General features: G+C 37.5%; 2 protein-coding genes across 10 annotated transcripts; one reads left to right on the top strand and one right to left on the bottom strand.

Annotated features, from left to right (window-relative positions):
- ikzf5 (IKAROS family zinc finger 5) lies at positions 1-5,206 on the bottom strand. 4 transcript variants are annotated; one of them, XM_081394244.1, is made up of 5 exons: positions 5,007-5,206; positions 4,790-4,856; positions 4,234-4,416; positions 2,029-2,202; positions 1-1,925 (listed from the first exon to the last, which is right to left on the bottom strand). In XM_081394244.1, exons 3-5 carry the CDS (start codon positions 4,364-4,366, stop codon positions 976-978), a joined length of 1,257 nt encoding a protein of 418 aa, XP_081250370.1. In that variant the 5' UTR covers positions 4,367-4,416; positions 4,790-4,856; positions 5,007-5,206; the 3' UTR covers positions 1-975. The 4 variants fall into 4 exon arrangements, with proteins under 4 accessions (XP_081250370.1, XP_081250371.1, XP_081250369.1 ...); XM_081394245.1 differs by having other exon boundaries at positions 4,234-4,402; positions 5,007-5,133; XM_081394243.1 differs by having other exon boundaries at positions 4,790-5,204.
- hmx3a (H6 family homeobox 3a) lies at positions 5,163-24,597 on the top strand (the record flags this gene model as incomplete). Of its 6 annotated transcripts, XM_081394247.1 has the most annotated exons (9): positions 5,227-5,255; positions 5,514-5,574; positions 6,876-6,931; positions 17,663-17,807; positions 17,927-17,983; positions 18,090-18,260; positions 18,524-18,560; positions 22,621-22,753; positions 23,200-24,591. In XM_081394247.1, 4 exons carry the CDS (start codon positions 18,136-18,138, stop codon positions 23,805-23,807), a joined length of 903 nt encoding a protein of 300 aa, XP_081250373.1. In that variant the 3' UTR covers positions 23,808-24,591. The 6 variants fall into 6 exon arrangements, with proteins under 6 accessions (XP_081250378.1, XP_081250377.1, XP_081250376.1 ...); XM_081394252.1 differs by lacking the exons at positions 17,663-17,807; positions 17,927-17,983; positions 18,090-18,260; positions 18,524-18,560 and having other exon boundaries at positions 5,163-5,242; positions 6,851-6,931; positions 23,203-24,597; XM_081394251.1 differs by lacking the exons at positions 17,663-17,807; positions 17,927-17,983; positions 18,090-18,260; positions 18,524-18,560 and having other exon boundaries at positions 5,163-5,242; positions 6,851-6,931.
- Between the last annotated feature and the right edge of the window lie 2,680 nt (positions 24,598-27,277).

Below are 27,277 nucleotides of genomic sequence, written 5' to 3' on the forward strand. Positions count from 1 at the left end.
CATTGAAGCACACGTCGCATAAGTCAGGTTTATTGACATTCAACATCAAATCCACCAAAACATGTTATTCAATACTTTTCTGATAATTTAGTTCATTATGCAGATATGAAATGTTTAAATAGTAGCACCACAGACATTTCCAAAAACATTACAAATAACATCTACAGCATGGCACAGGTGGTAGCGATGAGGGCGAGAGAATGAAAGAGAGAACAGTGTGCCCACACTGCTCAAACACAATCATTAACACTGCTTTACAAAACCAGTGTATACAGCCATGTGCTATGGTGCTAAGTAAGAAGACCTCGGGTCACTAAAATGATCAATTTGAACAACAATCCTACAGGACACTATTTCTCACTGCTAAACAGCCAGGTTACTGTGCTATATATTTTCATTTTCAATCTCAACCTTGTTGATCTAAGTTAAGCCTAAATAAAGTAGCTCTCTCAACCAATAAGCAAGTAATAATTTGTTATAATTTATCATAAATTAGAGGAAAGAAATATTAAATGTGGCAATGTCAAGTTACAACATTTAAACTAGAGCGTAAGAATAGCCATAACATTTACTGTCGTTCATGTCACTGAATTCCAAATGTAAAAACTATAATAATAATAATACAAAAAATGTAAAGTGTCAACTTTCAGAAAATAACTGTAGGCACTGATTACTGAACTCTGGCACTTATAAAAGAGAGTTGAGGCAAAATCTGTGTTCTGAATGATTGTAAAGTTGGGAAAATGGGATGGTAGTTTTTGATGTGAGAACACCATTAGCATCCACATTTCTTGCCTTTTCAAAGACCAAAAAATGTACACTCTAAATGTGGCTTACTGACTTCTTCATAACATACCAATAACAGTTCCAATAAAATAGTTACAAAGCAGAGTCACCCAATTTTGTCTTTGGAATGTTCCAGATACTATAATTGTATTATTATGTAAAACAGGGCATAGTAACACCCATGTGTCCTTATTTGTGCTGGCCTCTTGCAAAGTGACAGGCAAAGTCATAGCTGTTTCTGCATCTGTGTCCGCATATGTTACACTGAAAAGGGTTCTCGTAACCATGGCAACCCATGTGGATGGTGTAGAGGATGTTGTCGGGGAAATATATGTGACAGTGGGGGCAGTGGTGGAGCATCTGGGGGTCCTGTACTGGTGTGGGCGTCCCTGGCTGGCTGTTGGTACCGCTGGGAGTGCTGGTTCTCTCGCTGCAGGGTCCCACCCCTGGGCTACAGCCACTGTGCGCCGCCGGTCTGGGCTCGGGGGTGATGGGAGAAGAAGCTTGAGCCGCGCTGACAGAGACGGCAGCGGGTGCCATCACAGGCTGCTGGACGAGGAATGTGGGTTTTTCGTCGGGTAGAGATTCTGCTCCGGGAGATACCGGTGCACCTTGGGCTTCAGACGGGATGCTGGCAAGCTGACCGGCCAAAGTCGAAAGCTGGTTCAGCGGGTTGTCCAAGACCATGTCCTGGTCCTCCCTAGAGCCACTTCCAATTGCTCCACCAATTTGCGCATCCTTTCCTAGACTGTTAAAGGCCTCCTGATGGAGGTGGGCGTGAGGAGGCAGATCATGACCGAAGTCACCCAAGTGGTGCTGCTCCGAGTTGGGCTTTTGCAATACCATGGATGGCGGGCTGAGGTTGATGAGCAGCCGGCGACCATAACCCAGAGAGTTTCCTCTCTTCTGGAGGACACTGAGCATTTTTCGGTGTGAGATAGCAGAGCGCGCGCCCTTCATGGGAAGGAGTTTGTGTCTTCGACGCCGGTGATGAGAAAGGTTACTGCGATCGCTGCAGCGGAAAGAGCACAGCTCACATTTGTAGGGCTTCTCACCCGTGTGAGAGCGCATGTGCGCCTCCAGGTGGCGCTCGTACGCTGAGGCGAAAGGACACAAGTGGCATCTATGGGGTTTTTCACCTGGAGGAAGAGATAGAGAACATTTCAACATGTACTTGGTAAGCTGATGAAAAGACCAAAGAGCATCTATATAAGTGCAACTAAAGTTAAAGACAAGTCTTACCTGTGTGGATGCGAATGTGTTCGATTAACCTTGCAGTGCCTCTAGTGGCGTAGTTGCAATAGCGGCACTTGAGTTTGCCATCATATGTTCTCTCAAAGCCATCCACTAACATCCCTGAACTATCCTCTAAGGACATGTCCACTGCTGGGTGCTCCAGGCCATTCTGGCCAAGTTCTTTAAGGTAAAAAACAAAAACAGAAAATAACTAAGATCAAGACATATGATTAAAGGGATAGTTCACTTTGAAATTAAATTTTGGTATGTTTTAGCTTACCTCAAGGGCATCCAAGATGTAGATGTCTTTGTTTCCGCAGTAGTTTCATTTTTGATATTTTTAGGTCAAACCGTCCTTGTCTGTCAGTCATATAATGCAGGTCTATGGTCACCCCCTCAAAGAGCATGCACAGAGAAGTCCAAATTAAACAATTCCCCATCATAAGTACACACTGATGACCTAAGACACGAAACGAGCGGTTTGTGTGAGAAAATGAACAGTATTTATATCGTTTTTACCTCTTGTACACGGATGAAATTCTATGAAGCCTCTATGCGGGTAAATAAGGGGAATTTATGTCGGTTGATAGGTTAAAGAAGTATAGGAAAGTGTCAATGGTCCATTTCTGAGATAGGTGGCGGTAATGCACATATTTGTTTGCGATCTGCCGTAAAAAAAAAAACAAGAAGAAGCGCGCGCCGGAAGCGCGCGCCCTTAGATCACTTGGATGTGGTTGTGTACAAGAGGTAAAAACGATATAAATACTGTTTGTTTTCTCACACAAACCACTCGTTTCGTGTCTTAGGCCATCAATGTGCACTTACGATGGGGAATTGTTTAATTTGGACGATGAGGAATTGTTTTAATTTGGACTCTGGGCATGCTCTTTGAGGTGGTGACCATAGACCTGCATGATATGACTGTCAGACAAGAACGGTTTGACCTAAAAATATCAAAATTGAAACTACTGCGGAAACAAAGACACCTACATCTTGGATGCCCTTGAGGTAAGCTAAAACATACCAAAATTTAATTTCAAAGTGAACGATCCCTTTAAGATGAAGATATATATTAACTTATATTAGAGTTTTGCATTCAGCACACTAGAATCAGCATGCACTTTCCACAAATAAGGTACACTTTTTTTAAGAATTAGAGGCATGAATCCAAATGTTGAGAAAAATGTTGGACATGTTAATCTATAATAAAATAACCTAAAGGTAAAATATGTAACTTTTTTATTTATTTTAATTTTAACAAATTGTTCACAATAGATAATGCTTTACAATGAACTCTTTTAGAGAGCTATACATGGCAATTTATCTCTTCAATAAAATGCCTTACTTGTTGAGTAAAAAAAAACACCATCCCCACATCACATTTACAACATTTCAAATCCCTCAGTTCTCGCCATCTCCAAAAAGCCAAGCCAATGTGGATTCTTGTTTTAATACAAGATCAGTAACTGTCAGCAGATTCTATTCTGCGTTTTATGTAAAGGGGTGATTCGAGATTTAGCCTGTCCCATGTCATCCTTTCTCGCTCGTTGTGAAAACTAACCTATGCCTCTCCCACACCATGTACAAAGTAGCTAGAGAAACATTTCTCTATCTACGGATATGACTAGACACTCACGGCGAGTGACGTATGTATGCAATTTCCCGTGAAAACCGTCCTGCCCTTACCACAGTGAATCAGAGTAAGACAAAAACACGTTTTGGAAGAAGGACTGATGATGTATTGACAAATGATTACAATTTTGTTAATTTCGAACAAAAAAGATACTGTACCTTTAATTTATAGTTTAATTCATTCCAAAATAACAAAAAAGTAACAACATTGGGATCCCTACAGCGTGGCTAGAACAAGAAGACATAAATAATTAAATAAAAATAATAAATAAATATTTAAATACTTAAAATAAATAAATAACTTTAAAAGTTTATAAATAACTACAAACCAACATTTGGTCTCAAACTAGCACCTACCGAATGACAACTTTGGAAATTTGAAATAACCCGTTCAATTCATATGGATTAGTTTTTACAATTTCTTTATGAACTTTTTGAAGAGGCCAAGTTTCAGTTGCGTAGCTGTCAATAGAGGGACAGTCTAAAGACATAAGGGTGAGTAATGACAGAATTTTCTTTTTTTGGGAACATATTTAGTCAAGTCTAAAACAACACACTGGAAGGCCCTCTAAGCATTACCTCCTTGGAGATCCTCACTGTCTTTCCCTCCGATGACAGAGCCAGATATCATGTTGACATGTTGGGTCTGTTGACTCAGGTACTCCTGAAAGTCCTTCACAAAATCCAGAGGTTCTGGCTTCTCCTCGCCCATTGAAAGATCTACACCGTCGTCCTCTGTTGTCTTAAACTAGACCAAACAGACTGTGAATAAAATACAACCAGACAATCTTACATATGTAAATTTAATAAACGAAGTATATACCTAACATGATACTGACTTTCAACAGAAACAAATTAAAAATGTACAAGCAATTTGTAAAGTGTGAATCCAGTCGATTCTTCTACAATGACATGCAACCACAGACCAACGGGTGCAGTAAACATATGGCATATCTTAAGCTCATAAGTAATAGTGGAGCTTGCGACAATTGTAACGTTACTAATCAGTTGTTAGTCTGGCTGTTATCCAGTTGACAAGGTAACATGCGTTGCTATGATAGCGAGTGAACGTTGACGTTGCTAAGCATTCCCAACATTTACGTTATCTTTAAAACAATCAATTAACAACAGTTACCTTCTTAAAGACGTCAGAGGAATTAAAACCACACTCAGCTGTTGAATGTATTGACTGTCGACCCGTTCTTTAAGGGGATATTAAAAAAATGGGAGTAAATAAAGCTTCATGTTGGACAGCTAACGTCAACGAGTTAGCACGACTGATTCAGTTGAAAACAGATTTTAAACGAGCTTTACATTTGACCAGCAGTTAGATCGACGTATTTGAAACATACTCAGTGTGTCCATTAGGACTGTGTCATTGGTAAACAGACAGTAAAAACTGGTGTTTGGTGGCCTAAATGATGCTCTGCGACATCAAAACAAAAGAAAACGAAGGGGTGAAAGTTCAAACAGGAGGTGCGCTGCTGAAATGATTCCGACTTCACTCCGATAAAGGAACATTTAGTTCCTGTGTGTCATTGTGAGTATACGGGACTTTTGCAGAGCAAACCAGACTTTTAAAAATCATGTATCCTAACACAGTATCCTAAAATGTCAGAATACAGTATTTACTTACATAATTTCCATTTCTTGAATTGAGCAGGTGTTGCTATTTTGCCATGTCTTTAGTTGTTAGCCTATATGTAGCCCACAATTGTTAAAATAACAAACTGTAGGCTAAAACATTTAAGACGTATTCAGCTTTTCCATTCTTCTAATCAAATCATGTTTTCTTCTGAATATTGTTGATACTCAAGCTTCCCGATGCTGTAATATTCCTTTATTTTAAATAACAAAAGCCATGTTTCTGACGCCATCGAAAGGACATCGTTTTGGTGGAAAACAACAGCACAAGTATTTGTAAGTATTTACAGTGGAGTTTAACTTGATGTCACATTAAACATGCTGTCATTAGCAACATAAATCTGTATGATATTATAAATATTTCAAAAAGATTTAAAATATTAAATTTAACTCTCATTCTCAATCCCTCATTGAGCAATGACTAGCTCTTTATTTCCATTTTGTGTTAGGCACCCTGTTAATTTTCTTTTTATGTTTTAATTAAAAGCATATTTCTGAAAGTGGTGTGTACCATTTTAGTATTTTTAATACTTTCTTAAAAGTAACAACATTGGGATCCCTACAGCGTGGCTAGAACAAGAAGACATAAATAATTAAATAAAAATAATAAATAAATATTTAAATACTTAAAATAAATAAATAACTTTAAAAGTTTATAAATAACTACAAACCAACATTTGGTCTCAAACTAGCACCTACCGAATGACAACTTTGGAAATTTGAAATAACCCGTTCAATTCATATGGATTAGTTTTTACAATTTCTTTATGAACTTTTTGAAGAGGCCAAGTTTCAGTTGCGTAGCTGTCAATAGAGGGACAGTCTAAAGAATTACATCTTAATCATATTAATTGATATTCATATCCAAAAGGTACTGCAAAACAGTGTTGATCCATTAAAGAAAAAAGAAAACACTTTTAGAGTTCTGCATCAAATGCATTGATGATTCATCACCTTTTACCAGATTAGCTAAATACATGGATAATTTCCATATTCAAATGTCATGGGCAATTTGATGAGTACTTGAGCCAATTGCATTACTTTAAATAGCAGGATTGGCTCATTTATGTTTCATAGCGTTTAATATTTAACAAGAGGGGAAGTTAGCCGAAGATCGCATTGCCCCATTTGTGTCAGGGTTGTAGGAAAACCATTGAAGAGGGTGTGACAAATGACCAGTTAGCGAGAGCTTTGGATCCTTATGACACTCTTCAGAGTTGTAATGAGAGGGTTCTAGTGTAACATGCGGCAATTCATTCCCTGTGATCATGGTTCAGATGACCAGAGAACAACTTGCCTTGCTCCCATCGTAGGCTAAAATGTTAACAAACTGTCTATTCATATAGCCTTAGTGTGTGCATATATATATATATATATATATATATATATATATATGTATATATTATTTAGCTGGTTAGTTAGTATTTATTTATTTTCTACACTGTTTTCCTTTAGACTTTTCCACAGACGCTGCATCTCAAACAGACAATTCTTCTTACCAAAAGCATATCATTGCTGTTGTATGTCTAATTCTATACTTTACTGTAAATAGGGCTGAATCCAGCTTTATTTCACAGTTAGGACACTAGATGGCGCAGGATGTCAAGTTGTGATGACCATGATGGGAAATAAGGTAGGTCTGTATGTTTTAATATAATTTTTTTTTTTTTTTTTTTTTATTATGCACAAAGCATAATGAGAGTTGTCAGTATTTTGATTGTTGCATATGAATAAGCTGAAAAGTCTTGATTCAAAGTGCACTGTTATATTAGCATTATTGAGTGAGAATTATAAATAGACTTTAGACAGTTACTATGAGGTGCAGTATTTACAGTCTGTGGGTTTCAGTGAAAAGCGCCGTAAACTGATCCAAAGGCAGGCAAGACAGCCTGACCTTGTGGGGTTGAACTACGACCCCTGAAGCAGTCAATTACAACACTTCCTAATGGCCTGTCCACACTAATGTTATTTTATAGCAATTTAATTATGCTCAGGTTTCCCGTGAAGCCACTTCTCCTTAAATAATTCAAGCAGGGTGACAGTAATTTGTCAGTTGAAAAAGATTAATTGGGGTTTCAAGTGTGCTTCTTTTCATGAAGCGTTATTGTTTTCAAAGCCGGGGAGCAACAGTAGGCCTACATGCGAAAAATAGTTGCTGTGATGATAACAGTTAAATAGATTGAGAGATTCTGGAAATCTAGAAAAATATTGTTTCAGTATCTAACGATGTTGCAATATGTTTTATAAATGCCAATGACATTTCTTTCTTTCTTTCTTTCTTTTTGGTTTAGACAACCACTTATAGTGTCCAAATATTTGATTACACCTTTATATAGGCCTCTATATTCGAACTCCGCACAGACTTCATGACTTGAAGTAGCCTAACTCGGTCACAAATGAGTATCAGTTCAATGTTTGTCCGGCTTAGTTTCCTCTCTTCGCACTCGCCATTTTAATTTAGCATCTGCAGAGTGTCGCTCCATCGACACCTGCTCGGGGGTAAGTCAGACCAAGTTCCCCCGTTGCACCCTAATTCACATTTAAAAGCCTTTGAATGAGCGGGCCCCCTTCTCCCCTCCAAAGCGCTTGATTTATGTGCTGTTTGTGGTTTTATAGAACGCGAAACAATTCATTTTCTCCTGAAAAGGAATTGGGTATTAATTTGGAGAAGGCCCCTGAGCACTTTTTTAAGACTCCAATCATATGCTGGAGTCATTTAAAGGCTGCCGTGGACATTAGCCCCCGAAGAAAGGCTTTTAATCCTGCCTGAAGAGCGCAGCTATAGAAATGGCTGCCCCAACGCCAAATCATTACTGCTAAAGGGTGAAGGAGGACCACTGCTGGATTTATTCTTCACGCCCCCAAGACTATTTATTTCTGGAGAGACCCTATCTTACACCCCCCACCCTTGTGCGACACGGGGCGTGTGTAGAAGCAGAGAAAGGGAAAGAAATAGGATAAAGGAAGTACATATTAAGCTTTTCATTTTCCTGCCACTTAATTTCCTCGCGGCCGCCTGTGTAATGAATGTAATTGCTACCTTTGATGAGAACACTATTATCTGAATCACACTTTAAATGGGCAAACAAGGCCCCCTCCATCCTCTCTCTCTCCCCCCCTCACAAAGCGGGTATAAGATCTCTAATTATGTGACAGAACAAGTGGTTTTTCTCAAAGCCGTGGCGTTGCGCTCGATTGCCAAAGAGCAGCCTTGGTTACATTTGCACAAAGGCGCAGATTAGCAGCGATACGCACGCCACACACAAAGATGGGCGTTTTTTATCATTAATTTCCTGCGTGAACCAATGAATGTCTCTGTACAGGAAATTCTCATTTAGTCGAATGCCAGATCTCATTTTCTAAAAGTCTGGGCCAATCTGGCTGATTGGAATATTGCATTGAAATCAAAGCAATGGGGCCTAAAGGGAATAAAAAGGAATGCCAGAATACAAAAGCAAAGAGTAAAATGAACTTTATTTATTCCCTTAAGAAAAGTGTAAGTAGTAGCCTGTTCATATGATGCTGTTTTGTTATAGCTTAATTTACATAGGCCTATATTAAATCTGAGAAAAGTCTATCTATCTATCTATTTATCTATCTGAATGGGTTATTATTTATAGCCATTGTATTCATTTAAATAACACAATACAAAGTCAAATATCCTAAAAAGCTTATTATTGTACCTCATTATATATGTGCTACTTGGATCACGTTCTAACTTTTGTATGACACACCGATCCTCAAACAGACAGTTCAGTTATTCATGAGGATTTATCTTTGCACAGCTCTCGGCGCGCACGCGGTGAATAGCTGTTTAATAAAAGTGTCGGGCGCGTCCTACAGATGACGTGCCTTTACGAGGCGACGCACGATAAAACCGCTGTCACCTTATGAAGTCTGAACGCGCGCGCGTCCCTCTGGCAAAGTATTAAAGCTTCGCTGGAGAGATTTTCAAACGTCACAGGTGACAGCACGCTTCTATTCCGTCGAGCTCTTTAGCCCCGCCGAGATGCAAAAAACTATAAAGCAACGTCACAAATGATGAATTACACAATTATTCTTAAATGGCTGGCGTTTTGAGCTATATGCAAAGCCATTTGGCACCTTAAATGTGAGTTATTATTCTTTAAAGCAAGCTATACTTAAATGATAAAGTGATAATCAATTCCTTTGACTATGATGCCTCGCTTGGAGCCTGGGGGAAAAACTACTGATCACTTCTATTGGTCTGCAAATGATGGTACTTACATCATGACAGATGGCTGGCAGGAGCAATGTGTGACTTTAGAAAGGTTTATAATGTCTGAAACAGGCTGCCATTCGGGCCCAGTCAGGCAACAGAGGAATGGGCCAATATTTCTGAGTGAAGTGGCATTTTAGCTGTATTTATCTGAGGATCTCTACACCAAAACCATAGGCACTAATAAAGAAGATGCTGTAATAGCTTTTGACTGGGTCCAGTCGCTCTGGATGGGGAATGAACTGTCCTTTGCTGAATTATTGTGGCCAAATGCCATTTGTACAGCCTGAAAAGTGGGGGCATTTATCCTGACTGTCAGCGCTTGGCAATAGCTCATAGTCCTGAATGATATCTCCCAACGCACAGTTGCCCCAATACTCGCATTTCATGCTCGGCGCTGAGAGGGAAACTAATGGATAGCACTGTCTGAAGGCAGATAATTTAGAGCATCTTCTGTCAAATCTTTAAAACACATGGCTCTACACAAGCCAGCGATACAGTGGAGTGCATCCAGCGGCACCACCCCTGCGCCTCCCTGCCACTTTGGGGCACTGAACCAGGGAAATTCATTAGAAATGGCTTTTGAATTCTCAAAAAGTAGGTAGAGTATGTATGGGGATCAGTTGATTTTATGCTGAATTTGGGTAATGTTTGGTCTTCCTGTGCACAAATATGCAAGTGTATGTAAATGTGTTCACAGTGAAGATGGTTTTCTCCATGAAATTTGTATTAGATGTAGTAGATGTTTGTATTAACTCATTATATTAAAGTAACAGTTCACTCAGTTCATCATTTACTCACCCTCGTGTCATTCCAAACCTGTATGACTTTTTTCTGCAGAACACAAAAGAAAATCTTTTAAGACCCTAATTAGTTTAATATTTGTCAAAATAAATCACTAATCATTTTTTTCAAAATATCTTGATACAGGTCATTAATATCATGTGGTGCTATAGAAAAAACAGTTTCTAAAAGATTTAACAGAAGTAAAACTAAAATCATGCTCTCTTAATGTATTATTGTATGGACATGCTGTTTGTGTGGTTGCTGTCTGTATTACAAACATTAGGTAGCATCCAGACACAGAGGACATCTTAGGTTAAAGAGATCCAATAGAGTATTGATTATTGATAACAGCTGATCATTGGTATAATCATGTCTAATTGACTCCTTATCTCTTTTTCAGACTATAACTATTCATTGCAGAGCAGATGTTCTGCACCTCCAAACCTGTTCATTTCCATTCTTCTTGGTTTCAGTAACTGCTCTTTTAGAAACTGTTTTCTATAGCACCACATGATATTTTACCATTGAGCAATGACCCTCCGCCCAGTGTTTTCTGTAGCCCAGTCTCTCATTTTTAAACATATGTCCAGTTTGCTTTCCACATCACAGTGCTTAGTATGTTTCATTTATACTCCACAGAAGTTGACGCTGTAACAAGGAAGTACTCCATTACCTCTGTATTCTGTTTCTGAATGAATAGGCCCTCTAGTATTATTCACTTTCCCTGAACACTGCTCTTATCTTGCTCTTTACCCAGTAGGCCTCGTTAGTCACCATATGAGGTGAGTGGCCAGGTCATAATGGGAGGGAGGAATGACCCACGACCTCCTTGACCTCCTATCGATCTCTGGGCCTAGTGCAGCTGGGCCTCTGTGAGTCCCTGTTCCAATGCATAGGGGGAGGAATTTAAACATGACACGCACTGTACCATGCCAGCGTGCTGTTTGGGAGATCATTAATAACATGCATTTTACCTGTACATCAGTGACAAACCAACCAGAGCACAGAGAAGCAGGGAGTTTATGAACACAAACTTGGGGCTCACATAAAGAAGCAATGAAAGAGAATGGATAAAGAGCTGTAGATAAACAAAACCCAATAAATCAATGTTTCTGTCTGTCTGATTTTTCAGGGATTAGAAATTTTGGGAGGCTGATGAAGTGATAAATAGATAACGAATTGTACTGAATAACCTCAACTGCAATCCTTATCTTAATCAGAGCAGTTTGGTTTAAGCAATTGTGTTGTTAATTTTGAGTGAATAAATGCTCAAATATTTGACCATCCTCTTATATTAACATTATATATATATATATATATATATATATATATATATATATATATATATATATATATATATATATATATATATATATATATATATATATATTTAGAATATATTTAGAATATATATATATATATATATATATATTCTAATAGTATATATATATATATATGTGTGTGTGTGTGTGTGTGTGTGTGTGTGTGTGTGTGTATATATATATATGAAGAGTTCAGATGCAAAAGCCTCTAAGTGCCATCTGAAAATTTCTTCTAGAAAGGCCATTTTTATCAAGCTTTTATATTTAAGTTCAGTAATTTCACTTAAATGACAATTAATAGGCAATTTTCATTGCCATTTAAGTGAAATTACTGAACTATATGAAATCTGAGATAAGTCTATCTATCTATCTGAATGGGTTATTATTTATAGCCATTGTATTCATTTAAATAACACAATACAAAGTCAAATATCCTATCCTATACGAGCTTGATAAAAATGATCATTCTAGAAGAAAATTTCAGATGGCACTTAGAGGCTTTTGCATCTGAATATATATATATTATATATATGTGTGTGTGTTTTAAAAATATTTATGTAACTCTCTAATAGGGGTGTGCCATATCATACCGTCCACGATAATACCGGTATAAATTTTTTCATGATAAAAAAGTGTCATATCGCGATATCACTGATATGCCGCATTACGTTCCCTAGCACGCACAACAACAACACCTGTCTGAGCGCGAGAGCAGCAAGTCAGCCTCCAATGACGATTTAGTACCTACAAAGGAGCTACTTCAAAAGTATTTTAATAATTCCCGCAGGTCTACCACTTATAATGCGGGAAATTCCCCCGCAAACACTGATTTTACCAACCGCAAGTGTTCAGCGGTGCCGCGTCTTCTCTCTCTCGCTCCAAAATGGGTTGCACAAGTCAAGCGTCAATACCACACTCTTGTGTTTAGCAGTCAGGACATGACGTAATCTTTTGTCACTTGCATTGTAACTAAAGTTTAGCATTTTCACTTCTTTTTAAGTCTCATCAGTTTAAACATTTGCGATTTTAAACTACTCTCGTGCGCTCTCTGAGAGATGTTTACTCTGCGTGCATACATACAGTAAAGCCGTCTCACAAACAGCTCGCGAGTAACAATAGTTCTGTTTCGCGGATTAAATCGCTTTAACGGGGGAAAAAACACGCAAAATTGTGTAAAAATTCCGGTCATGGTTAGTGTATTCGTAAACAGTCGGTTATGTCTGAAATAACCATAAAACGCGTGTGACAGACAGTATAACACTAATGGATCCGGGCACTAGCTCTTAAAGTGACAGCAGCCATATGTGTCTGTCATTAATGTTGTCGTCAAAACAACAAAAGATAGCTTTCATTGTAAGGAATCAGAATTAATAGCCTATGTATTTAATTTAGTCAGGACTCAGGGCTAGTGTTATTTTACATTTGATTACCTTATTCAGTTTCTGTAGTATTTCTGAATAGTGTTAGACGGACCTATTCAAAAACTTTTATCTTTATTTGTATCTTTATTATTTTGTTTATATTTTTTGCTACTTTTTTTAATTTAATTCAAAGATTGAAATCAAGCTTCCTTGTGTTGTGTAAACTCTTAAAAACAAAATTACCAAATTGTAAAAACACAATGAGTGAGCAAACATTTTGGTGAGATAAATGTAATAATAAAAAAAAAATCTACATTTTTTTTTTATATCGTCATAAATATCATTATCGCAAATATTCTTGAAATATCGTGATATAATTTTGAGGCTATATCGCCCACCCCTACTCTCTAAAGATTTTTAGCATGGTAATGGATATGACAAATAAATGATTAATGTTAATGTATTTGATCTTGGCCCAATAGGCCTATACAGGTGGAGCTGGGGAAAGTGGAGGGTCTAATCATCTATTTAAATGTTTAGCAGCAAGCTCATTGGCTGCAGATGTGACAGGAACCAATCAGCTTGTGCCATGTAGTAAATTATGTAAATAACTTCAGGTTGTGTTAAGGATCCATCAGCCTGTGCCACCTAGAGTTTCATGACAGAACTTGTGCTGAATTCGGAACCACATACTAGCATTATACTACTCTGACTATTTTCCCCATATTTTTCTAGTAAGAGAAGTATGCAAGTATGCAGTTCTGAATGGTAATGCTGAATTTTTAGCATCATTACTCCAGTCTTCAGTGCCACATGATCCTTCAGAAATCATTCTAATATGTTGATGTGGTGCTCAAGCAACATTTCTTCTTCCTATCAATTTTGAAAACAGTTGTGCTGCTTAATACTCTTCTGGATTTTCAGGATTTTCTTTTTCAGGATTCTTTGCTGTATAAAAAGTTCAAAATAACTGCATTTATTTGACATTATTAATGTCACTTTTGATCAATGTAATGCATCCTTGCTGAATAACAGTATTAATTTCTTTAAAAAAAATCCTACTTATACTGACTTCAAACTTTTGTGTATAATGTGTGTGTCATTTAATTTTTTACAGATTTGTTGGCAATTTATAAGCGTCAATTATTTTCACTCTTTCTGTTTCTCTATCTTTCTCTGTTTCTCCCTTTTACTCTTATTCTTTTTATTCTGGTATCTTGTGAGGCTTCTTTTCTTTTCTTTGCATGGGTTTCTTTCTAGATCCTATCACTTCTTACACTTTCACAACTCTGCTTCTTTTTTACATCTTTCTGCTATCAGACACACATGCACTTTTATTCACCTTGATCTTTGGTCCAGTAAAGACTACAATAGCAGGCCTGTAGACTTTTAAAGAATCGTCTTTGTGGTTTTCTAAAAAAAAAAAAAAAAAAAAAGTTGTAGGCCGCATGGGGGAAGTAAGCCGCTAATGTATGTAATAGTTTTCTATAAATAATCGAATGACAACATGGGCGCAATGGCATCTGGGGACTGTAAAAGAATATGTAACCAATTTTAGTGCTATTAAAGCGAAATAGAGAACAAAATATATAAGAGGTCGAGGGAAAGGTTTCATTTGTAACCAGGGAATAAGGGCTTTATGGCAGCATAGGATACAGTCACTGTTGAAAATAGAAAAGAAAAAAAGGATCTTAACAGTGAACAAAAAGAATTAAAGCAGGGGGAAATATGTGCTGTGCATAAAATCAATTGGTCGATAATTGGCTCACTTCTCATGTGTGTGCAGGTGTGTGGCCATACATCTCTTCCTAGGAGCACTGATTTGATTTGCACTTATGTTTTTACAAATAATCAATGCTTCATTTTGACCGCAACAGATCGTGCCTCGTATAGTACACTTTCATTTGGAGACACCGACAGCTTGAAATTGACATACAAAAAGATAAATATCAGAAATATGGCCTGGATTCACTTTATTGTTTTATTATGTTGCTTTCTATAGAGTTGTTTTTGTTTCAGAAATACTTAATTTACTGTAAGAAAATACACAATGACAAAGATTCATTATCGTCATAGTCATCTATGCTCATTGTCATCATCATCATCATCATCCAGCGAGTCATTGTTATCGCCACCTCCATCAGGGCTATCGTCGTCATTTATTACCATTCTAATTTAAGATAATTAAAATAAGTGCCTGTGTCTGATTAATACACATACGGCTGTAGCATCAGAATCACTCACTCTACTCAGTATTTGCTAATTTTAAGCTTGCATACTTTGCATAACCTATATGTCATGTCTTTCATAAAAATGTTAACACATTCTTCAGTGTGTGTGTGTGTGTGTGTGTGTGTGATAGGTGTAGTGTAGTAGGGGGAAAGAACAGCATCTAAATTTGTTTGCCATTGATTTGTGGTGCATGTGGGGCTAGACTGATATTTATGGGGAGAAAATGCCCCTCTGCTCCCAGGACTCTGGTACAAATCAGATGTGAGATCCAATATGGCCGTCATGAAGAACGGATGGTGTGAGGCGAATAAAAAGAGTCTTATCTCAAATGGATTTGTGTGGTGACACTAACAAGGGCTTTTAATCTTTCATTCAAGATGAATTCTATTCTCTCCTGGATTATCTATTCTCTATTCGATTTTTCTATTAAGGCGTACAAGTGTGGTAGGCTTTATTTAGCCAGTTTAATTTTTAGAATAAGATCCCTGTGAATGTCAGTCATGAGTACTTTTTCATAGAAGTCTATCTCTGTCTTTTATTTCTCTCTTTTTCTCTGCTTTAAGACAGCCCCCTCTCATTGCTCTCTTTGAGCGGTGGCAGTAGCTGCTTAATTATGTAGGGAGGTAGGAGATCTTTATTCTCTGTGTCCATGCTGATAGCATCTCATTCACTCTCAGTGTTTGAGGTTTAGATTTTATCTTGACAGGCTGGCTGACAAATAGGAGTCATCCTACACCTGCACTGGGAACCCGTACTGGTATACATTTATTTTAAATATTAAATAAATGCATAGATTTAAATCAAGAATTGTAAATAAATTAATATTATACACAGACACACACACACAGATGTATGTATGTAGCCTATATAAATATAAAATGATATAAATAATAAATGAATATAAAAATAATAATAAAATATATGAATTCATATGAAATTCATTAAAATATATAATAGATTTAAATTAATACATGCAATTATAAAAAATTGTATATTGGGAAATATTATTACAAAATAAAATAACTGTTTTCTTTTTGAATATATTTATAATATAATCGTATTGAATATATATAAAAATATTAATTTCTCTCTTTTTTTTTTTTTTATCTGTCCACAATTGTCTGAATGTTGGTATCATTGTTTCCACAAAAAAAACGTTAAGCACCAAAAAGTTTCACAGGAATAAATTACATTTTTAAATTTATTACAATTATTTTAAATTGTAATAATATTACTGTTTTAAGAGACTTCTTTCCAAACTTTTGACAGGTACCATAAGACCCTTTTCCTGATCATGACAGCTGCTATTTGCATTTGTTCTCATTTTAATTAAAATGCATATTTAATAGCTAATGATACAATTTCTAAAATGAATAATGTTGAAGTATTTAAGCTTATATCTGAGGACATGACAATGAAATTAAAGCTTCTATTAATGACCTGTATTAATTACTGTACTCGGTTTGTTTGATTAATCCACCCCATTACAGCTCGTCTCTCTGTTTCCTTTAGTCAGGAAAAGTCGGTTGCTATGGCCACATTTATATGTGTTCATAAGTGGCCCTGAGTGACTGCTCACCATCTCGGCTCCAAACAACGAGCAATAATCAGCTCATTAAAGAGCTTCCCTCCTCCCCTCCTCCCCTACGCTCATCTAAATAACAAATAACAGGCTCTCTCTCCGTTCTGTCTTTTTCTCCTCTCCGTCCCCCCTCCTTTGAACCACATCTCATACAAATGTATTTATATCTCTATATCTACAATCGAGGCTGTGAGTGGGGAAAGAAAGGGAGAGAAAAAGTGGGTTCTGTCAGAAGTGGTGGGGAAGAGTGTGAAAGTAGCCGATTTTCTTAATACATCCCCTGGGAGCAGATAAGTCTATCAATCTGTTAGATTGGAAAGCCATTAGGTGCCCTGGTTTATGCGTCTCAAGCTGTTAAAGCAGAGCAGATTGATTGTTGAGCCTTTGATGGGATATGCTGATCTAATCTCACTGTGCTTCAGTTTGCAATAAATTACACAATTCATTTCCCCCCATTTAGGGGAAGAAAATGACACCTCCAGGCATGCCTGGCCTCTCCGGGCGAAACAGCACACAGAAGCTATTTTATGGCGCCATTTAGCCAGCAAGCTTTCAGCCAACCAGGCCAACCGTCTCTCTCTCTCTCTCTCTCTCTCTCTCTCTCTCTCTCTCTCTCTCTCTCTCTCTCTCTCTCTCTCTCTCTCTCTCTCTTCCCAAAAAATCGAAGCATAATCAAGGTGTATGTTTAGAAAATTTATTGTTATAATTTCCACCCATAATCTCCTCCATTTTCCTGCAGCCAGAATGACATAGATCATCATCTGGAGTAAAAAAAAAAAAAAAAAAAAGAGGAAAATGGATAGCAGTTTAAAATTTATCGGTTTTTGATTCTCAATTATAGGTGTTTATGACTTCATCCGTCTTCAGCCACCTCAACCTTTTCCATTATGGTGGAATATTATTTGTACGGAATCCATTAAATTCACAAGGCAGGACTCTAATGGCGGGGCTGCAGTGCTTTGCAGAGGGAAAAGTTTTTTTGAAAGGTTAGCTTTAGCAAAAGCGCTGCTGTTATGACACCAGAAATTGCTTTATTGATGGGCTTCCTCAGAGCCTGAGCATTTGGGCCATTTGTAACGGGCTCCATATCTCTATCTCCCTTCAGACACTGATGAGAAGCCACTGCTGCCTCAACCCGATTACAGCGCTGTAATGACACACGGTCAGAACGCTTGGCCCAAGAACGCTCACACCTGGCTATATTCTACGGAAACCATCACCTGTGTGTGTGTGTGTGTGTGTGTGTGTGTGTGTGTGTACCTGGACAGGTGCTGCAAAGCCATTCCACAGATTCAGCCATGTCAGAAAGAATGAATGGGGTCTTTTAGTTCTTGGTTGGCACAAGGAAGACACAGATCATTGCATCAATGTCGGACACTGAGGGTCAGGGAACCTGTTGAACATCTCTGTACCTGTAAGCAACGTTTACGCTTCCCAAGGTGGTACATCAGACAAAACATTCTTGATACTCATAACTTTAGCACAATGAGAATGATTACATAGACAATATATCATCATTGAGCATATATTTAACCCTACAAGTATTTAAGTTCCTTTAAAGGCTAGTTCACAAAACATTTAATTGAAGAATTGTTTTATCCATAAAATGAAAGTCAGACGGGACCAAAACAGCTTTCATTGTATGGATGAAAAAAATAGAAACTGGGACATTTTTCAAAATATTTTCCTTTATGTTCCACAGAAGAAAGAAAGTCAAACAGATTTGGAGTGAAATGAGCGTGAGTAAATAATGACATTCACATTTTTAGATGAACGACCCCTTTAACATGACTCTGCCCTGGACAACGGGCTAGTTAAAAACCACTGTTTCTTCTTTTGGGGTTTTTAGAATTAGATTTATACTCAATTCTTTCCACTTTCCACAACAACTTCTGCGGATAGTGTATTATGTGCCAAGATGGACAACCTTGGTCCTGATGGCCTATTGTTAATCCAGTGTTCGGACATGGACCGACCTGTAACCCACTTGGCGAGAGCCTCTTCTCACCCTCAAAGTGACATTGAATTCTGCTCTTTTCTCTGCGCCCCCCATAAGCATATAAAAGCAGCTCACTGATACTTGGCTATAATCACGCTGTAACTCAGAGCCTCTAACTATCTCTCTGCCAATCAATAGCTTCACCATCCCAATTAAGGTGGGCCAGGTCAGGGCCAGGCCACAGTCAGTCCTTTACAACTTAAATGCCATGTTTAAATCCATTGTGTGTATTACAGTGGGACGAGCCGCCTGACCTTCAAGCTTTTAATGCCTCGTTTCAATAGTGCCGGACATTAATGCACTGAGAAAGAGCATTTTGTACAAGTCGGTTAAACAGATCAGGATATTTTAAAGTGAAGGTTTAAACTGTGCGTGCTAATCATGGTGCTTAGAAAACATTTTTAGCTTAGTCTATTTATACTTGTGCATTTGGCATATATTTTTTATTTAAAGCAACTTGTAGTGCATTCAAGGCCTACACTTTATTAGTCTGGCATTATTGAAGTATCTTATAATGGTCATATGGTTATATATGTGTGTGTAATCAATCTGTATCTATCTATGATAAATTTGGAGTTTATTCCCTAAATTTACACACAATTAACAAAATATACCTTTGAAAAATAATCATAATTCCCGTGATTGTTCTTTTAATAGTTTTTTAGTGATATCATAGCGACCATTTTTCACTGTGTGGTGCTTTTCGATATTATACTCATGTCTTTTATCACAATTTCGACCAGACGAGAGAAACTCACAAGATATCAAAACAAAAATCTATATATAATACGTGGGCAATTACAGCGCGAAGTTAGCGGCGTCTGGTCATTGTCACAGCGCGGCGCGCTTTTCTCATCTCCCGGGGTCGTTAGACGATGATGGATGTAAACCTATAAAGTATCTAAACTGGACCTTTTAACAAACCATGAGCAATACTATCATTTCTTTAATAGAACCTGCTGACCGTGTCATTCCGTCCCGCCATTCGTCATTTTCCCGGTGAAATAATCAATAACTCCACGCTCTGAAATAAATAATCTAAAAGTCAGGGAACATTATATCTTCCCACCAGGCAGAGAGATACAAAGAGCCGAGATGAAGACTAATATGAAATATCTACACATAGCCTGCATGGCACAAGCCCCAATAAAGGCACGCACCGAACACTGATTCTAATAGTTGTGTGTAGCGTCCATCACTCGTGGATAAAACTCAGTGTGAGCCATTTGTGCGCTGTTACACTGAATTAATGAATTAGGCCTGCCTATGAGCCTACATCTCATTATAGTTTTGTATATAAACATCTATAGACTATTATAGCCTAAGGTATTAGAAATAAGCCTTGTGTTTAAAACTGATAGCCGAAAAAATTATTTTGAAGAGGGGAGTTGCCCGAGTAACATCATTGACTAAACCCCGTCTAACCACGATGGCGCTAGGGAACGACTTATTTGAACCTAACCTATATATTTTGACGATAATAATGCAATAAAAGTAGGCTACACATACATGGTCAAAATATGTTTTAACTGTTGCATTGTATATTTTACTTGTAGTGGCGTAAGGTTCAACACTTTAATTTCGGTCTATTATACAAATTATTCCGACTCACTGTCTTTGGAAAATGTTTTCACAATCCCATAATATAATTAAATTTTTTTAAATTACACTAAGACTTAATCCTATTTACATCAAATTTAACAGTTAGAAAACCATTTTCTGTTTTGTCACCAAATGCAGTGAAACAAGCAAAATTGTGGACCACGTACATGAAGCTTAATTTGAACAGCAATCAATAACCTAATATCATAATCAAATGCGCCGTTCTGATTAAGTTGTAATTCAAGTTGTCCCCTGCTTTTACTTTTTAAATATGCTATTAATAGGCCTACTATTAATTTTGATAATGATAATAGTAATCATAACATCACTTATGTCCAGGACTAAATTGCTCTGTCGATCTAGCTATAGCTTATTGTCAAAGGGCTTAATTCATATAGCCTAGGCCTACGTATTTTTTTACAGCAACAAGCTTGGCTTTTATTGCTTTTATTGGTTTGCTGTTTTCAAGCGTGCAGTAATTCTTTATAACCTGTAGAGGACGCTCTCATCTCGTTCAATCAGTGACTTATGGCGTCCAATTCAGTCTTGTAATAATTATAGAAACAAAATACACTAACACGAACGGGTTTGATTAAAGATGGACAAAGCTGGCAACCTGATGATAGGCCATGCACATGTTCACAGGTTCATTTATTTATTTATTTATTTATTTATTTATTTCGTATTTTTAGTAGTAGTATTTATTTTATGTGTGCTCTTCCCAACCAAACTCAGCATTTAGTGGCATTAAAAAATGATATGACCTCATGACCTATCTATAAGATTTTTGTGTTTTTTTTTGTGGTGTTAAACTGTGAAGTAATACTTGATTCTAAGACGAATGCAGTAAAGTTCATTCATACTTAGAACTCCGATGGCAATTAGTTTGTTACAAATATAAAGATCGAACTTACTAATTAGTTGCAATAAACACTTATGAAAATAGGCTATTTGAGTTTAAAATAGTAATGTTAAAAGACTTTAAAGAGAGAGTGATTTCGACTAATCTATTTTCTATTTGGAAACTTAAAAGAGCGTGCAAAGGTAGGCTAAATGAAAAAAATACGCCTGATTTTAGCAATAGCTATTCGTTTAAAAATCTGTAAGGGATTTATATTGAAACTGCACTCGCAATGTGCTTAGTAGTAATAATAATAATAATAATGATAAAAAGAAATAGCTTTCCATATTGTTTACATATTATATAACCTACAGTAGGGTTGTATAATACAATATTATATTAAAATGATGTAACATTTTAGAGCTACCAGCCAATAAATGTTCTCAAAGCAGCAACTACAGATTAGATTTAATCATGTGAAGAATAAAAAAAAAATCTAGTTTTGCTTTCAACATTTTTTCCTCATATCTATTAGTGCATTTCTATCTCTCTGACCCTAACTGCAGTTTACACCTTTGTCATATGCCCATATAAATGTAGAAAGTCTGTATGTAACATTTTATTGATATGCATTGTTCAAAAAGTCAACTTTAACTTTGCAATGTGGCCTAAACTACCTTTTTCGCTATTGCCTTCATCGGCGCACCGCTTGAGCTAAATCCTTGTTCCTTTGTGTTAATGGTCCGTCCTCATTTGCCACCTAATTGGACTATATAAGACCAATAACAGGAGAGAACTCTCAGCCCAGCAGCCAACGCGAAGAGTCTGGGAGGCCCCTCCTCTCTCCCGACTCTCCACTTCCCATCTCTCCCTTCATCCCATTTGCTATTGTACGTGCCCAATCGCCGTATACTTTCTGCATTTAACTCGGGTGACATTTTTATTTCATCATTAGCATCTGGCGCCAGACGGACGCGGTGAGCATCATTTTCACCAAGGAACTCTCGGAAGATGATCAGCAAGATTAATATTGTTTATCTCGCCCCGCGTTATTGTCTTTCGTTTTAACGTCAGTGCTGACCGTAAACAACCGCGTTTAAGTTCCCAACACTGGAAGAGTTTACCAAGGACCTTCAAACTGTTAAAAGATTTTTTTTTTTAAGCAATTTTCCAAATATATTATAACCCCGAATTTCCAGCCAACATGCCCGAAACAACCCAGGATACATGTGCTTCGGCAAAAGACTCTCCGTTTTTCATTAAAAATCTTCTAAATTCTGACAGCAAGCCGTCAAAGCCTAAGCCTATTTTGGCTTCAACTAAAGCAGGACTTGATGCCAGCTTCTCGCTCTCTCAGGTTGGGGAATTTAACTTTCCTCGCTTTGAGTTGCCGACCCAGCGCTTTGCGTTACCGGCTTACCTTGAGCGTGCCTCGGCATGGTGGTACCCGTACACACTCAGTGCATCTGCGCATCTTCACAGAACAGAAGGTACGTTTTGATAACTCATAACTGATTGTTGTGTAGTGTGCATTGATTTGTTATTCGTCTGAAATAATAGCGTGATTCTGCTAGCAAATGGTGCATACGTTATGTTAATGAGAAGCAAGTCAGCTCAGAACATAGTTTGGGAAATGTTTCCTGACAGATTATAGCCCAAATCATATAAACATAGGCTACATGTAGCAATTATCATAAGCTGTGTTTTCATTATTTTCATTATCATAAAATGTGTTTTCATTCTTTAAATAAGAAAGTGACTGAGTTTTATTTTAAAATGCAATGTTTACTACGTTTAAAAACGCTGAGATTTTTTAAGACAGTACGAATCACACTGGTTTGCACCTGTCATGTGGCTAAGTGACGCGACATGTGAAACTTGATATTAATACATTTCTGAAAGAAAACGAATGCTAATTTGAGCTCTTTTACTATAGCAGCACAGAAAGTGAGAGACTCGTCGCCGAACACAGGCACCGACCGAGACTCACCTGAGCTCGTGCTCAAATCAGACCCGGACGCAAAGGACGATGAAGACGACAACAAAAGTGGAGACGAGATTGTCCTCGAGGAGAGCGACATCGAAGATGGTAAAAAAGAAGGCGGCGTGGACGACTGGAAGAAGAACGACGACGGCGCGGACAAGAAGCCTTGTCGGAAAAAGAAAACTCGCACGGTGTTTTCTCGGAGTCAGGTGTTCCAGCTGGAGTCCACCTTCGACATGAAACGTTACCTCAGCAGCTCGGAGCGCGCCGGCCTTGCTGCCTCCCTTCACCTCACAGAGACCCAAGTCAAAATCTGGTTTCAGAACCGCAGAAACAAATGGAAACGTCAGCTGGCCGCAGAGCTGGAGGCCGCCAACTTGAGCCACGCAGCAGCGCAAAGGATAGTCAGAGTACCCATCCTTTATCACGAGAACTCTTCCTCTGAGAGCTCCAGCACAGCGGGCAACGTGCCCGTGAGCCAGCCGCTGCTCACTTTCCCTCATCCGGTTTACTACTCTCATCCCATCGTCACCTCCGTGCCCCTGCTCAGACCGGTTTGAGAGGACGACAGATGCCTTTTTTATGTAACTTATGTAACTAAAACAATTTTACAGAGACTCGAAAAGAGGGAAAAAGAGAAAAGACGGAAATGAAACCAAGAGACAAAGCTATTTTTGTTTAGAAAATAATTTAAAACGAAAGAAAAGAAAATGTACAAAGACGCACTATCATGCATTTGAGCCCTACATATTTTTTTTACAACTCACAGATATACCCATACGACTTCACATAAATAAGGCGAATTTTCTGATGTTGGTGCTGGTTGGTGGTGAATTACAATGATTCGTTAATTTACTGTCATTATTATTATTATCTATAAATATGACAAGTCAACTTGTTGACACGTCAAAGAAAAGAGTTAATACACCTGGTTAAGTTTTTTTTATATATATATAGCACCGGGAAAAATCACACTGAACACGGATGTGCAAAACTACTGTGTATGATCCATATATTTAGGCAACATGTTGTTTTTGAAACTCGTATTTTAGACAAATTTTCTTAACCAAACAGTTCTGATAACGATTTTGTGTCCCTGGTCCCGCGTTCAATGGACAATCATAGGCTATATCGGACAGAAATTACAGTTAAACTGAAGACACGCAAACACGAATAATAAAAACTTTTACTTTTATCTATATTATTTACAGATGTAGTATATGTACATGTACAGATATAACGAACCAAAATGAGGAAAGGTGTCATTTGTACAGTAATAGCTAAGTTTTTTTTTTACATTGTATTCTGTTGTGAAATAAACGGAGACTATTAAAGTCTACATGTCTTGATTGACGTTGTGGCACGACTGCTGTGTTGAAGCGAAAAATTGTTTCACAATTTAGTAATGTTTACATATAAATATGGGCATGCTCGCTAATACACTAGCGAGTACAAATAAAAACATGAATTTCAGTTGGCCTAAATAATATAGGCCATATGAGTTAAGAAATCAGCATGGGAGTTAAAACTGACATGAGATTGCACAACCCCATAGTTACAGTGTGAGGGAAGCACTGTAGTCTCAAAATTATATGGAAGTAGTTCTATACATTTCAAAACAACAAAATTTACTTAAAAGGGATATAAATAAATGAATATGTAAATAATTTATTAATTAAATCAATACCAGGGATAATTGGTTTATTTATGAATTAATAATGTATTTTGTCAGTGCGCCTTGCTAAACATTAAAAAAAAATAATGCAAAAAATCATCTCTATTATTGTTTATTGAGTTACAGCATATTTTATGAAATAAAATACCACGAGCTAAACCAAGCTTGCAGCAAAACCGGAATTGTTTCACTTACGCCTCAACAAGCTGAAATACCCATTACCATCTCAATTACAAGCAGGTGCACCTTTAAATCTGGCGGACTCTACAAGCTGTGTTTTGCAAAATCGCGTTGTCAATAAGACCGTATAATTATCGGTGAGAGCTGGCGGAATTGCATTAAGAGTTTCCCCGCTCTTTGTGTGTGTGTGTGTGTGTGTGTGTGTGTGTGTATGTGTGTGTGTGTGTGTGTGTGTGTGTGTGTGTGTGTGTGTGACAGAGAGAGAGAGAGAGATACTGAAGAGTAAAAAACTGAACTCCAATGCATTGTATTTTAAGTATGAAAAAAGTAATGAGTTTATTGCTAGTGCTGTAAAATGCATGCATGCAACCCATTACCAACCTCAAACTGTTCATTTATTATTGATGTCAGTGGAATAGGTTAGACAACAACATAATACTAATAATAGTTATAATTATATGTATATTATAATAATACAATTATTATTATTATTATTAGCCTAATCATAATAATAATAATAATAAACCCTTTAGAACGGTCCGTCTAAAATTACTTTGATATCTTAAACCTTCAGATTAAAGGCTTCAGATTCAGGGCTTATCATTATTTTCAGATAGGCTATATGTAAAGAAAATTAAGAATATAGCTTACTGTTACCAAAACTAAAGGCTTAAAAAATTGAATAAACAGGGACCATAGAGAGAACTTTAATATGGGTCAGTCATGCTCATCGACAAGCATTGGTCTTCCTATTGCACTCTTCCTCTATAAAGTCGAAATCAACTCTCTGCGTTGGGTCTGAGCACTCAGCCAAGAGCACATTCAAATACCGTCGCCTAATAATCATAACTCCTATATTGACGTATAATATAATGCAAGCTCAGCACGAGCCCATTACGGTGAATTAATAGATCGCAGAGGCATTATTGCCTGTAGAGTATTGATCGGATAACGTCTGTAAAATATTGTTTTAAATCAAGGGCATTGTTAACAGTTACCCCCCCCCCCCCCAATGACCTTGATCCACTGTCATAAACTAAAAAAAAAAAAATTATATATAGCTTTCACTCGATAATTTCCATTTGACCATGTCTTTATGCAAAGAAGGGAGGTGGGGATAAACAGATAATATGTTCTATGCGCATTAACATAGAAGACAAGTTAGAATAACATGGAAGAGTTTGGACAAATGCATAACCGGTATTTAAACAACCCCCTCCCAATTTGTGCTCATAAGTCATCTCTTTCTGTCTATGTGATTATTCCCATTTGCACAACAGTGTTTTTCTTTGTGAATTTGGCGGGGTTTGTTAGCTTATCGAAGCTCGGGCTATTCAAACTGAAAGGTGATTTTTAACAATTTCGATAAAACACATACGTTCAGTTAGCCGACCTCACATTTTCGAGCGAAAGGGATAGTAGCTCACTGCGTCATATGAGACTGACAAAATGGACTATCATCTGCCCTATTAAATTATCTTTCGCTGTGTATGGGGAAAATGTTTTTCAGCGCTCTGCAAAGCACATTTACCCACAATAGACGACGAGAACGTGAACTCAATCCCGTGTATAACGCTTGAGAGGGAGCGGGCCTATATTTGCTTATTAGGCTACTTTCTCGAAATGTTTTGGAGTTATTCAGGCAAAAGGATAGGCTATCTTCTTTTTTTTTGCCCCACCTTTCCTATTTGCTTTTGTGATTGAAAGCGAGCATCAGATTTTCATCAAAGTTCTATTAAGTGAAACATAGGTTGCGGGGCAGCCTCTGATTGAAACAGTTTAAATTTTAATTGTGTTTTTAATTTGACATATAGTTGCGGAGAGGAATGACACCACAACGCCGAGGGGCGGTCGATTCGCTTAATTTCTCCCTCAGGGATTGATGAGTATATCAGAGCAGTAGATTGGAAACCCATTAAGACTCAATGGTTAGGTTGTTAATTGGATCTTGATGAATAGAAGCCCTTGGTTGAACTATACTGATCCAATCTTCTTGACTTTCTGTTTTCCAATAAATTACCCAATTCATTTCCCAGCCGTAGATTACATAAATTGTACACCTCCAGGGCTTGAGATTCCCGCCTGCTCTCTCTCTCTCTCTCTCTCTCTCTCTCTCTCTCTCTCTCTCTCTCTCTCTGCAAAACCATTTGAGAAAAAATAAAAGACCAGCCTCAG

Source organism: Scardinius erythrophthalmus, assembly GCF_964197995.2.
Source record: "Scardinius erythrophthalmus genome assembly, chromosome: 19".
NCBI classification, from domain to species: domain Eukaryota; kingdom Metazoa; phylum Chordata; class Actinopteri; order Cypriniformes; family Leuciscidae; genus Scardinius; species Scardinius erythrophthalmus.